The sequence below is a fragment of the Atractosteus spatula genome, chromosome 6 (genome assembly GCF_055471065.1).
Source record: "Atractosteus spatula isolate fAtrSpa1 chromosome 6, fAtrSpa1.hap1, whole genome shotgun sequence".
Taxonomy (NCBI): domain Eukaryota; kingdom Metazoa; phylum Chordata; class Actinopteri; order Semionotiformes; family Lepisosteidae; genus Atractosteus; species Atractosteus spatula.
The window spans coordinates 38733420-38746245 of record NC_142711.1 but is presented as its reverse complement, the minus strand read 5'-3'; the positions used below and the strand labels follow the sequence as shown (position 1 = coordinate 38746245).

Genomic DNA, 12826 nt, shown 5'->3' with positions numbered 1-12826 from the left:
ACAACGCACTTGGTAGAAAGCATTTCACACGTTGTTGTAACCCGCTAGAAATTTGGGGTAATGCATATGTTCTGCATTCGGACTCTTCTCCTCGGGGTACCTTCATCAGGATATGTAAATATATCGACTCTCAACAATTAGTCTCAGAATGTCGTAGCCATGTATCAGAGCAAATGGATATCCAGTCGAATTTTATTTATGTGCGCAACTAAATAGGCTTACAACTTTTTCATACGTTTAACATCACATTTATTGCGTTGTATCCAAAAATTCTTAACATTTCAGGTCGCGCTGATAAATTTCTCCCGACGCTTCCTGTACAGTTCTCCGGGCACAGACCATCTGACGATGCTCACTGGTTTCTCATCCATATGACGTCTGCATTCACTCCTCGATCGGCAAGCTGGTACTGGCAGAAAGAAGAGGAGAGCGCCTGCGTTGCTCCGGAGAGCTTTTTCACCCCAGCTTGGTGCGATAGTGAAACGTGCTCCGCCTGCTTGAAAGGAAGAAGAGTTGGCTGGTTCAATGCAGAGCGATTCTGGTACAAGAAAATCATTCAACAAGGGCGGAGAGAGAACAGGCATCAGCTGAGCACAGCAACTACTGGAAAGCTCTATAAGAGCTCCAGAATACTATTAAGGTAAGTCTGTGGCATTGCGTCATTGCATTTAATTTAAAATTGTATATTTTAGTACAGTTTTCTAAAATAAAGGTATTTTAAATCATTAAGGCTCCTCCGAAGACATGCTGCTATGTCTCCTGCCTGCGCAGTACCAATATTGCTTTCTGGTTCTGCACCACTTTTTGCTGCACTAATTTTATTTGACTAAATGTATTTTTCTTTTTCAAAATCATTCTCCAAAGTGGAAATAAGACAAACCTATCTAACCCGAAATCTGCATGCCTAATCTTGTTCGTAGCAATGTGCAGTAGTCAGGTAAGAAATGTATATTACACAATAAAAATGTAATTTTCATGTTTTCTTAGCATCAAGCTTTAAGTACCACGTATTCATTTGATTCCTCTTCCTTGTCCGAGTGCCCTGCAAGAATACATGATAGTCTGACAATGACTCCCTTCTCTGTGTCCTTGAGGAGAGAAGGCCCCCTTGCTGTTTTGCCTTAGCTAAAATGACTGTTGTATTTAGAGTATGGAGCTTAGAAGCCGTTGACTCATTGTGTATGTAATGAAGAGCTTCAGGTTATCATCACATGGCAATTTAAATCATTGGAGCAGATGTCTACTGAGAGAAACGTCGCTAATAAACACTAGCATCGTTCTTTGTATTTATAGTAAATGTGTCAGTGTATGCAAACTGCAGTCGATTTTAATCCTGTAATTCCTATTATAATTAATTGCCTTTTATGATATGTGACATCAATTCATATTATCCATCAATGTGGGGTTTTAGTGTTTAAAAAAACGTTGCCAAAAAAATAGAGTGGAAGAACACATTTGAGTTCTATTCCTGACCCAGATGATCCAGATGTACTGTTTGGTTTTAGTTGGTCTTTGGGAATGTATGAACAACAGTATTTTGAATTCAAAAACAGAAATTAGTATTTGTTGATTTTATATCAACCCATCTTATATGCTTATAAATATACATTTCCAACTAAAAACAGAATAACCAATTTACTGCATTATTACTACATTCCTTGTGGCAAGATACTGTATAATGTTAGGAAAAGGTACTCATTACAATTATGTCAAAAACATGTGGATTTCCTTTTATCTTTTATATCGATAGTTACTTCTAACCCAACCTTCAGTTGGGGTAATTCTGATCTTTGAACTGTTGGAAAGCAAATGTGTTCATTGCTGTGCTCATTAACAAGTGCTGATTGATTGGGCTTGTATTCTTCAGTATGTACTGAAGAATTATTCTGAATTTCCCAAACTGCTATACTGCTAAACTGCTTTTGATGCCAAAAAACCTTTGTAACTTATTTCATTCTAGCACCATAAAAGTTAAGCAAATGTTGTTTTCAGCATATACATTTTGGAAATAAGTACTGTATTTGTTTCAGTCTTTTTACAAAGCTATTGTTCTTATTTCATTACCCATAGCAGATGCATGATGGGTATACTTTTAGTAAATGTGCTTTTTATTGGCTTGGTTATTTGTCCTAGAACCCCAAGAAATAAGACAGAGAGCAAGACAATGGAAAGCATTTCTATGATGGGAAGTCCACTGAACACCAAGGAGACTTTCCTACCAAATGGTATGAAGAATGGACTTAAAGAAGGAGCAAAGGCCACAGTGGGAATCATTGGATCTGGGGACTTTTCCAAGTGTCTGACAATAAGGCTGCTAAGATGTGGCTACCATGTGGTAGTCGGCAGCCGGAATCCCAAGAGGGCTGCAGAGTTTTTTCCTCATGTAGTTGATGTCACCCATCATGAAGATGCTGTGGCCAAAGCTGGACTTATTTTCCTTGCTATTCACCGTGAACATTATGCGTCCCTATGGGATTTGAAACACCTTTTGGTGGGCAAAATCCTAGTAGATGTCAGCAACAATGCGCGTATGAACCAGTACCCAGAGTCCAATGCTGAATATTTGGCCTCCTTGTTCCCTGAGTCCATTGTGGTGAAAGGGTTCAATGTGATCTCTGCTTGGGCCATGCAGTCCGGTCCAAAGGATGCCAGTCGACAAGTAAGTACAATGAGAGCTGGAGGTCATTGATTCATGATATACAAAATTGCATATGTTGCCCTATCAGAATGGGGTAAGTGTACAGATTTGCAGGGGGCCATATCATGTTTGGAAGAATTCTCAGAGGTGAATACCCTAAGGACAGAATAATTTTCAACAGTATAATGCCATAGCAGTTTTAGATAACTGTCACTTCAACATGTGTTGTAATCTTTCAGATCGTGCCCAGAAGTATGCTTTCTTAATAGAACAATTAAGGACACTGGGCATCTTAGATCTTTTGCTTCACTCTGTGTGCTCACAGAACATTGTATGTACTGCAGACACAGCAACAGGGTTTCGGGATGTTTTTTTCAGGATACAAAGATAAAAAGATGAAAATAGACAGAATTATTGTGCTTGAACTGTCTTCTTTTCTATTGGGACCCCAGAGAGAGCAGATCATTAAATGATCATCAAGATATGTCACTTGCACTTCCGCAACCAGACCCTGTTCTCAGTGTTGACTTTCTTCTTTATTGTTTATTGACATATTCTGAAAGGCAAATATGGTCTTATAACATTAAGATAATAAGATTTCTTTTAAATTCCTTTTAAATACTCTGAAACCATTAATTGATTTTTCATATGTAACATTACTGAAATTATAAGCTGGGAACTGTTACGCAAGGTTTTGATATTTGCTTGATAGTTTTTGATATTTGCTTTACAAAGTATCGGGCATTTTAAGATAAAGTAATTTCAGCTTATATGATAGGTATTTTCAAAATAATGTACCAATTTACTATCTTAAATATCACAGAAAAGATGCTTTCATGCCATCATTTGTGTTGACATTTCCAAAAATATCTAAGTGATAAATGTCAAGGAACATGTTGCAGGGTTAATAATTTCAACTTGCTTACAGGTGTATGTGTGCAGCAATTCCGTGGAAGCCCGTCAGCAGGTCCTAGAAGTGGCTCGGCAGCTGAACTTCATTCCGGTGGACATGGGCACTCTCTCCTCAGCCAAAGAGATAGAAAACATCCCCCTGCACCTCTTCACACCCTGGAAGGGGCCAGTGTTGGTGGCTGTCAGCCTGTCCATCCTCTTCTTTGTCTACTCCTTCATTAGGGACATCATTCACCCTTATGTGAAGAACCAACAGAGTGACTTCTACAAAATCCCTGTGGAGATCGTCAACAAGACCCTGCCAGTGGTCGCCATCACCCTCTTGTCACTGGTATACCTAGCAGGGCTCCTGGCAGCAGCACACCAGCTGTACTATGGCACCAAGTACCGCCGTTTCCCACACTGGCTGGATGGTTGGATGCAGTCCCGGAAGCAGTTGGGGCTCCTCAGCTTCTTCTTTGCCTCAGTGCATGTGGTCTACAGCCTGTGCCTGCCGCTGAGGAAGTCTGAGCGCTACCTCTTTCTCAACATGGCCCTCCAGCAGGTGAGGCCCAGAACAAGGTGCCTTAAGGGTTTTTCAAGAAAGACAAGCACTGTAAATTCAGGGAAATCATTCTCTTTCATTATAAAATTGTAGACAAGAAGACAGATTTTGAAATGGTAAGGCAAAACTGGTCTGTAAACACAGTAAGATGCTGCTTTAGTTCTCTGGAGTTAATTTCAGTGTGTTCTATTTGTTTTGTACAATTAGGATGCTAGTAAGACCAGACTCTCTTGTGCCTATGAGCATTTTAAAGTAAATCATATTGGAGTGTCATATCTACTCACATATTTTTTGGAAGATGGGAGGGAACCTACTGTAAGTACCTGTTGAAAATCCAGACAAACACATGGAAAACATGCAGCCTTCACACAGACAGGAGCTATTGGCCAGAATCAAACCCAGGACCCTGCAGCTAACCACCATGCCATTGACAGTACAAGTGCAGTTCTAATTGACCACCTGGTTTGTTCTACAGGTTCATGCAAATGTAGAACATGCATGGAATGAGGAGGAGGTCTGGAGAGTGGAGATGTACATCTCCTTTGGAATCATGAGTCTAGGTCTGCTCTCTCTGCTGGCCATCACATCAATACCTTCAGTGAACAGTGCCCTCAACTGGAGAGAGTTCAGTTTCATTCAGGTGGGTCCTGTGCTTTCATCTTTAAAGGCTACTGCAAAATTCAATCAAAATCATTAACGGATTGTTGTGCATCCAGACTATTGCTACTGTGAGGAAGTGTTACATTAGTTCAGTTATGCAATTAAGAAGCTGCTTTTTAAAAATGTATTGGAAAGTAAAATTGGACAAGTCCTAATTTTCTTTGCTGGAGGAATGCATGTGTGAGCAGTACCCCAACAGTGGAAAGATGATGGCATCTTACTACATTCATGTGTAATACACAGTATAGGTAATTCCATAACAGCAAGTGTTAAATATTGTGTGATGCTTTTATCCAACTCACTTTAATGCAGCTTCATTTTACACAATATTATATTAAATATACGTAGTTTAAGACATAGTATAAGTATGCATAGAAAATAAGATGTAGGATTACAATACAATGGTCATTATAGAACCAACTTTCAAAGGTCTGGAGACCCAGGACATACACATTACCCTTCATTCACAAAACAGAAAGAATTACAATCAGTTACTGTCCCAGGACAAGTGTGCCTAAAACATGTTTTTTCTGTGGTCTTCTTAAGAGTGATGAGCCCCAGTGCTACAATTGTGAGTCTCCATTGAATGTCTTGCCAAAGATTTCCATCAACAGCTAGGTTACAGTATGCTTACAGGAATTTTATGCAACTAATGTGTTAAACTGGACCCTGCACATTTAATTAAGCAAAATAGGTATTACATTTCAGTTTTGAATTTAATCCTTTTTAACCAGAGAAGTGAATTGAAAACATTTACAATGGCCGGCCTAGATGGGTATTCATAGAGCAGAAATTGACCAGATTGGTAAATTTACCAATTTACTGTTTACCAGAGGAGTCTTGCACTAGAGCACCCCACCTGGAGTTTGAACACATAATCCTCTGACTTGGAGTCAAACCTAACCACTACAGCACCTTACCAACCCTAGCCAAGAAAATACTCAGTTTTGTAGAAGTGAAGGCATTATTGAATTGCTATTTTGTATGCTATTTGCAGTCCACCCTGGGGTATGTGGCTCTCCTGATTGCTACATTCCATGTGCTGCTCTACGGCTGGAAGAGAGCCTTTGAAGAGGAATATTATAAATTCTACATGCCTCCAAACTTTGTGGTGGCCCTGGTGCTGCCTGTGATGGTCATCATGGGAAAGGTACTTCTCCTCCTCCCCTGTGTTGGTAGGAAGCTGAAGCGAATTCGGCGTGGCTGGGAGAACAGCCAGTATAAAGAGGAGACCATGGGTTCTGCCACGCATGTCTCTCCAGAAAGAGTCACCATCATGTAACATACTGTGAGTCCTTGAAAGACCTGTTCAGCTAGTTCTAAACAGAGATGTAGAGATGTATCTGAGGGCAGTCTTCTTCACCAGAATAACATGGTTTGCATTTTTACAACTATGTTCTCAAAAATCACTCCTCATCACGCTGCGATGACTTCTTTAAGAGAACTTCATGAGTGTGTTACAAAATAAGAGTTATTTGAGCAAAGTATTTTTCCAGTGCAAATTTACACAACATATTTTCACACATAGGGAAAGTCTTGACATCAGACTAAAATAGAGAAGATTCAATATTGATAAAAGAAGGTTAATTATATTTATAGACACATAAATGTATTGTATGAAATGGTAGCCAAAGTCTAAGCTACTTAAAATAATAGAAAAACACTGAATTGGTTGTCCATGATGTATACTGTACATTCAAAATCATGTTCCTTAGTACAGTGTGAGGAAGGAAGAGAGGAACTTAGTGATAAATATATTTTAAACATATTTTTATGCACTATGTCTCAGAGGTATACATACTGTAGTGTTAATGTGATTCAGTAACTCCATGTAATTTTAAGAAAATCTGTATTAAAAGAAAATGTAGGTCAGAGAGATCTTATTTACCTTTTTTGGATGATTCACACATTTTACTCAGCTGTTAACTGTATGTGTGCTCCTAGTGTTTAAATGGACTGTTTAACACTGACAGCTCTGCTGTTGAGAATTAATCAGATGGAATCTATTTGCGAAGTGGCCCATAGTCTCAAAAGTGCACTTGCTGTGATATGTATCAGGACATAAAAAGACTGGCATGCACAGCTTTGATATAAAAAAGCTATAGTATGATATAAATTGGATATGTCCATACAGTATACTGTACGTGAATTGTGACATTTAAGTTTCAAGAGTGATTTTCTGACTCTTTTTAATGTCTTTGCCAAACAGTTCAGCCTGCTGAAGGATGGTACAGACAGTACATACAGTACCAGCCACATGGTAGAATAGTTCCTCCTATGTTTACATGTAACTCAGTCCTGAAACTCAGTCACAATGCATGCATACACTCACAGAAATACCCACTCATACTCACTTATATAAACCCTGTTTAACTGCCCTTGAATGTTCAGTATTGCCTGCTAGGATGAATCAGGGTTCAGTAACATAACTCATATGAAGCTCACAATAATGGTTTCACTTTTGTGGATGTTTTGGATAAACAGTGTATATACATATGCCAATAATTATTGTATATTTTTCTCAGTATGTATGCAATGATATATTTTGCACAGCATAGAGAAATGATCCTCTACATTTTAAGGTGATGCTGCTATCTAGGTAAACAAACGGCCTGGAGTGACCAGTTTATCTTTGTACCTCTGTGAAATACTGTATGTGAAACCATATGGTAGATTGTATTTGACAGAAATATAAAGTGTTTGAGTGATGTTGTCAGATAACCTTGTAGTTAAAGCACTAATGTTTTTGTATCAGACTTGATATAATAATATTTTAATGTCAAGGTTTGTTAAAGCAGTAAGGATCATTTTAAATATTACATATGTTTTATTTATAGTTGGGGTGTATTTTAAAGAGTTTACATGTGTGTTGACTGTGCAGTGCTGGAATATTCAACATTGCTTTGTCAGGAAGAGACAGCTTGCTTCAATTTTATGAAAAACACAAGCAGAAAAAATAACAGTAACATATACAAATGCACCTTTACAAGAACCAAGAACCAAGAACAAACCCTGAGGATTCTCTGAAAAACAAGCAGAAAGAGAGATAATTCAGTGTCTTACTGTGAGAATCAGGGCAGCTGTTCTCTGCAAATTTCCTGAAATCAATCATTCAGAGCAGGACGTCCATGATATTTTTTGTCATAATTATCAACTGTTTCTTTGTAGGAATGAGTACTGTTAATAAACATGCCATTTTTGTGAATCACAAGCAAGTACTGGAGTGTATATAGCTTTTCAGTATTCTATGTCCTGTAATGTACTGTACATGCTGTTCTCAAGATACAGTAGTCTTAAAGTACCGTAAATGCTTGGTGTTTCTTTATTGCTGACAATGTTCTTAAGCGTTTTTAAACACTGAGCAAACCTATCATTAATTCCAAATCATACTGAGTTGGAAATGACAAACAAAACTATCACCTTGATTTAAACTGAAGTTTAAAACTTTGCATTCTTGGTTGTCTCCTGAAGACAGAGCTTGTACTGTAGCATCATCTCTTTAAACAAGTATGTTTTGAAGTTTGATTTGGTTTGTCTAGTTTACCATAAAATCGGTATTGTATCAATTCAGAGCAAACCGGGGCTCTTAATTCAGTGGTTGGTTCAGTTTAAGATATATATATATATTTTTTTCCATTTCAAAGCGTATTAACAGGGAATTTTTTTTTCAATTTCCCTATGGCATATTTTTATGGAGTGACACAACACCAATGAATACCATATTGAGAGAAATAATTTGTAAAAGCAAAGCTTTTAGTAGTTCTGTAAGATCCTAGTAAATGTGGGAGAACAAGGAATATAATACAGTATTTGGCAAGGCTCACCTAGCTAAGGGAATGGGAGCCAACCTTTTTTTCAAACCACCTTTGCAAATAAAACGTCTTCATATCCTTCTTTGTGTCACTCAAACTAGCATTAGAACAGTTCGTTCAGGCCTTTGTCTTTATTTCCTTGTATTTAAGGATGTTGGCACCATGTAAAAGTTAGACTCCCACACGCAGTTAAGCAATTCTGGAATAAGAACAGGTAAATTTGTACAGACAGCATGTTATCTTGATGTGTCATGTATGCTCAGTTTAAATTATTACATCTGAAATATATTTAGGTTTTTTTAATTAAACATTTAAATACATACAAATTTGAGACTAATTAACAAATTTCATTTCACTATAAAATTACTTAACTAAAGTAATGATGCCCAACCAACAGATCTTTCACATTGTGTTCATGTAGTTTTTTTATGAATAACCTTAAGAATATAGAATATCATCAGTCCCATTTAATTTCCATTTGGAGTTTTATACTGAACTAATTTACAGTATCTTCGGTACTACAGTATATAGTAATTTTAGATCAACATAATTTAAGAAAAAGAAACCAGTTAAAATATGCCAAGCTAATGTAAATTTGTTCAGTTAAGAATAAAAGCAGCATGCCTTCTAAATCAGTAACTGTCAATTTGCTGAATGTATTGACAGTATTGTGTATGCTTATCTTATAAAGCAACTCACAACTGGCAGACCACTGAAGCTAAGCAGGAGTGAGCCTGGTCAGTAACTGGATGGGAGACTTCCTGGGAAAAACTTAAGGTTGCTGCTGGAAGAGGTGCTAGTAGGGCCAGGGGGCATTCACCCTGTGGTCTATGTGGGTCCTAATTCCTCAGTATAGTGACAGGGACACTATATTGTAAAAGGGCTCCATCCTTCGGATGAGACGTAAAACCGAGGTCCAAACTCTCTGTGGTCATTAAAAATCCCAGGGTATTCCTTGAAAAGAGTAGAGGTGTAACCCTGGCTTCCTGGCCAGATTTCTCATTGGCCTTTACTGATCATGGCCTCCAAATAATTCCCATCTATGAATTAGCTTCATCACTCTGTTCTTCTCCACTGATAGCTGGTGTGTGGATGAGTTTGCTGTCCGCACTATGGCTGCTGTCGCATTATCCAGGTGGGGCTGCACATTGGTGGTGTCCCCATTACCTGTAAAGTGCTTTGAGTGGAGTGTCCAGAAAAGTGCTATTTAAGTGTTAGCAATTATTCTCTTAAACCAAGGGGAAATAATAAATTGTAAAACTCTAAGTTTCATTAAGGCTGCTTGATGTTTTTCTTATATTCTTTTGTTGTTCATTTACATGTATTTAATGCTCTTTTTTTTAAATAAATGGGCCACTAAGATAACTATCCCATGTATCATCCTGCACTGGACTGCTATAAAAAGAACACCTCCTACTTGTAGAAGGCTCATTCTGCTTTAATTATGAATAAAATAATGTTCTGATATGATCATTTTGTTAATTACAGCCTGTCTTAGTGCAGTAAGGCATTTTGATGGTTTTGGATGATTTATGTTTTTCATGCCTTTCCCTCAGGTATCACCTTTAAACCTGAGACTCAACAAAGAGTTAAATACATATTCATTAAAGGTGGGATTAACTTTTTTTTATTCATGCCTGGGAATCTGTTGTGCAGTTGTTTCATTATGCTTGTGTGTTCAGTTTAGCTCTTGGTCATGATTGTTAAATTAATAACACAAACAATAACTACAATCAGATGTGAGCCATAACTATAGCAATATTATTCACCATGTACACATTATTAATCTGGTAATGTTCACACCTAAAGAAGACTCCACATCCAAAATGTAAACATTTACATAGCTCCCGTTTAGAACACTAAGTACTTGGCTTGCTAGGGTACTGTAAATGCATTTTAATTCCTTTGTAGTTCTCCTAGTGTTCATGAGAAGTGTTAGAAATTGGAGAACAATTCTTGAGGAATACCACCACCCAGCCGCAAAAAGCATTATGAATGGTTATTGTCAGGTGTAAAGAGCTTTGGATTAATCCGCTTTGGCTGAGGGCCAGCCACATGACTGTGGAAGGAGAAAGTCAGGATCCCCAGCAGACCACAGTGTTAACCAAAGGCTGGCTGCCAGGGTAGAATGGGGTGGAGTCTGGATGTGAAAGAAGAACGATGAGAGGAGGGTTTTTTATAGCATTTTGGGAAGTAACATCAAGGAGCATTTCAAGAGCTGCAGGAGTAAAGGAGGATTGCTATCATTACTCCTGAATTTTCATTAAAAATGCAATTAAAATGTTCTTAAACATTATAATGATGTATTTATTAAAAATCACATAAACTCTACAATGATGTGACTGGTCACATCCCATTGGTCATATAGTTTTGTAAGATTTAATATGAGTATGTCTATACATACTTTGTTTGCTAAATTCTTTATTTGTTTAATGAGCAGTTGTATTTTACCACTTTTGACCCTTTATTTTTGAAAATATAGGCTTATAACAGATATGAATCTGTTGGTGTGTCCAAAGTTCTTTGGAAAGTCTGGTGCTACTCTTCAGATGGCTTACACCAAAACCTGCAATTCTCCCAAAGTAGCAGAGGAAGGACATTTTTGAAGAATTTGTAAACTCTCATTTAACATGCATTCAGGTCTGCAAAATGCTCTATTTGGTTGCATTTTTATCTGCTATTAAAACAGTATAGATACTGTTACAAATGGGGGGATTACAAAGTGTTGTAAATCAGGAATTGACGAAGCGGTTCAGTCAATCAGTGAAATAATTATTCATAAACCCTCCACTTGTACGTGATTTCTAACCATATATCCAAGGGGCTGGTATAACTAGAGGCACATTAATTCTTGATTCTCTGGCACAGCTTTGTTGAGAGGCGTAATAAGCCAGGCACACTTGTTTAAAACAAATATTTATTACAATAAACTACACAAGACACAAAACATACAACACACAAAGTTACATTATATACAGTATTTACAGACAAGGCGTTTCAGAGGCCTAACATTCTGGTCACCCAGAAAACTCCAGACAGCTACTAAGCACTAAACTCTTAATATGCCTACAGAGGCCACACAAGAGATGAGCTGCCTTCTCACTAAATACAAAGCAACCTGCAGTTAAATCTCTCTCTCTTTCTGCACCCTGGAAGCCATAAAATAAATGGGAACCTATATCCTTATCCATAAAATGCACCATAATTAGGTAAGATGTTTCTAACTGAGGTATCTTTTACCCAGGAAACCCAAGTTCCCTAAAACTTCCCTAAATTCCCCATTTTAAGAGAAAATTTGTGTCCTTTACTGAGAGAGCTTATAGTGTTTTTCCAACTTGATTTCCCTTAATTATAGGCTTATCAAGGGGATGCCCAATTAGCAACATTAGGACAATCATTCTGTGTCTGATATGTCTTTCTATGGCAAGTGGTCTTTGCAAAACAAAAATGCAAAATATTTATGCAATTCACACAGATTTTAGCTCACAAATTTCTGGTGCTTTGCAAACCCTGTTCAGTAACACACCTAAACTGTTTGCTATAGACCACAGCTTTTTCAAGTCAGTAAAGACAGAGGTGTCCATTACTCATTATAAAAAACAATTCCCTACTCAAAATAAGCTCTTCAGTATGGACCACTGCAATTCACTCTTAAAACTTTAAGAAAACCCTTAAGGTACAACAAAGGTACAGATACTGTTGTTAACATTATAAAAATATAAAAGTGAGAAAACGTTACTTTTCCTTCCTTCAAAGTGACTTTGTTTGAAGTGACTAAGACATAGAACAATGAAGGAGATTTGGTCCCAGGTAAAGCTGTAACCCAAAACCGAAGTTACCTTTTACCTAGAAAATGCTGGCAACATTAGAGCTCATAATCTCCACTGATTGAAAGACAATACTGTTGTAAACCTGTGTCTCCATTAACAGGTTGATTATTATTAAAGAGTAGATGTGTACTAACATTTATACAGTATAACAGCACTAAACAAATAGACCAGAGACCTACGTAAACTCAAAAGTTACGATACAAACAGAACAATAATAGATTTTTAAAAAAGGTTATTAGGTTTTTAAAACTTAAACTACTAAAAGAAAAAACTTTGGCATGTCCTTCACTAAAAATTAAGCTCAGTAACAATGAGGCAAAATAAGTGATGGCAAAGGACATTAAAACAAGAAAACAAATGTTAAAAAAATATTGAAGAACCAAAAAAATACTAAAACAGTTCCTACTGTATATCAAAATAAAACAAAACA

General features: G+C 37.3%; 1 protein-coding gene across 1 annotated transcript; it reads left to right on the top strand.

The window, feature by feature from the left end:
* Window positions 1-373: 373 nt before the first annotated feature.
* steap2 (STEAP family member 2, metalloreductase) lies at window positions 374-8054 on the top strand. Its single transcript, XM_088919395.1, has 5 exons — window positions 374-640; window positions 2134-2659; window positions 3567-4094; window positions 4570-4734; window positions 5752-8054. Exons 2-5 carry the CDS (start codon window positions 2165-2167, stop codon window positions 6034-6036), a joined length of 1473 nt encoding a protein of 490 aa, XP_088775521.1. The 5' UTR covers window positions 374-640; window positions 2134-2164; the 3' UTR covers window positions 6037-8054.
* Window positions 8055-12826: the final 4772 nt, after the last annotated feature.

Excerpts from the sequence above, each read along its gene's own strand:
- steap2 (XM_088919395.1), top strand. The coding sequence starts at position 2,165 with ATGGAAAGCATTTCTATGATGGGAAGTCCACTGAACACCAAGGAGACT. Across the intron at positions 2,660-3,566 it reads CAAAGGATGCCAGTCGACAA|GTGTATGTGTGCAGCAATTC; the intron begins GTAAGTACAATG and ends ACTTGCTTACAG. Across the intron at positions 4,095-4,569 it reads TCAACATGGCCCTCCAGCAG|GTTCATGCAAATGTAGAACA; the intron begins GTGAGGCCCAGA and ends TTTGTTCTACAG.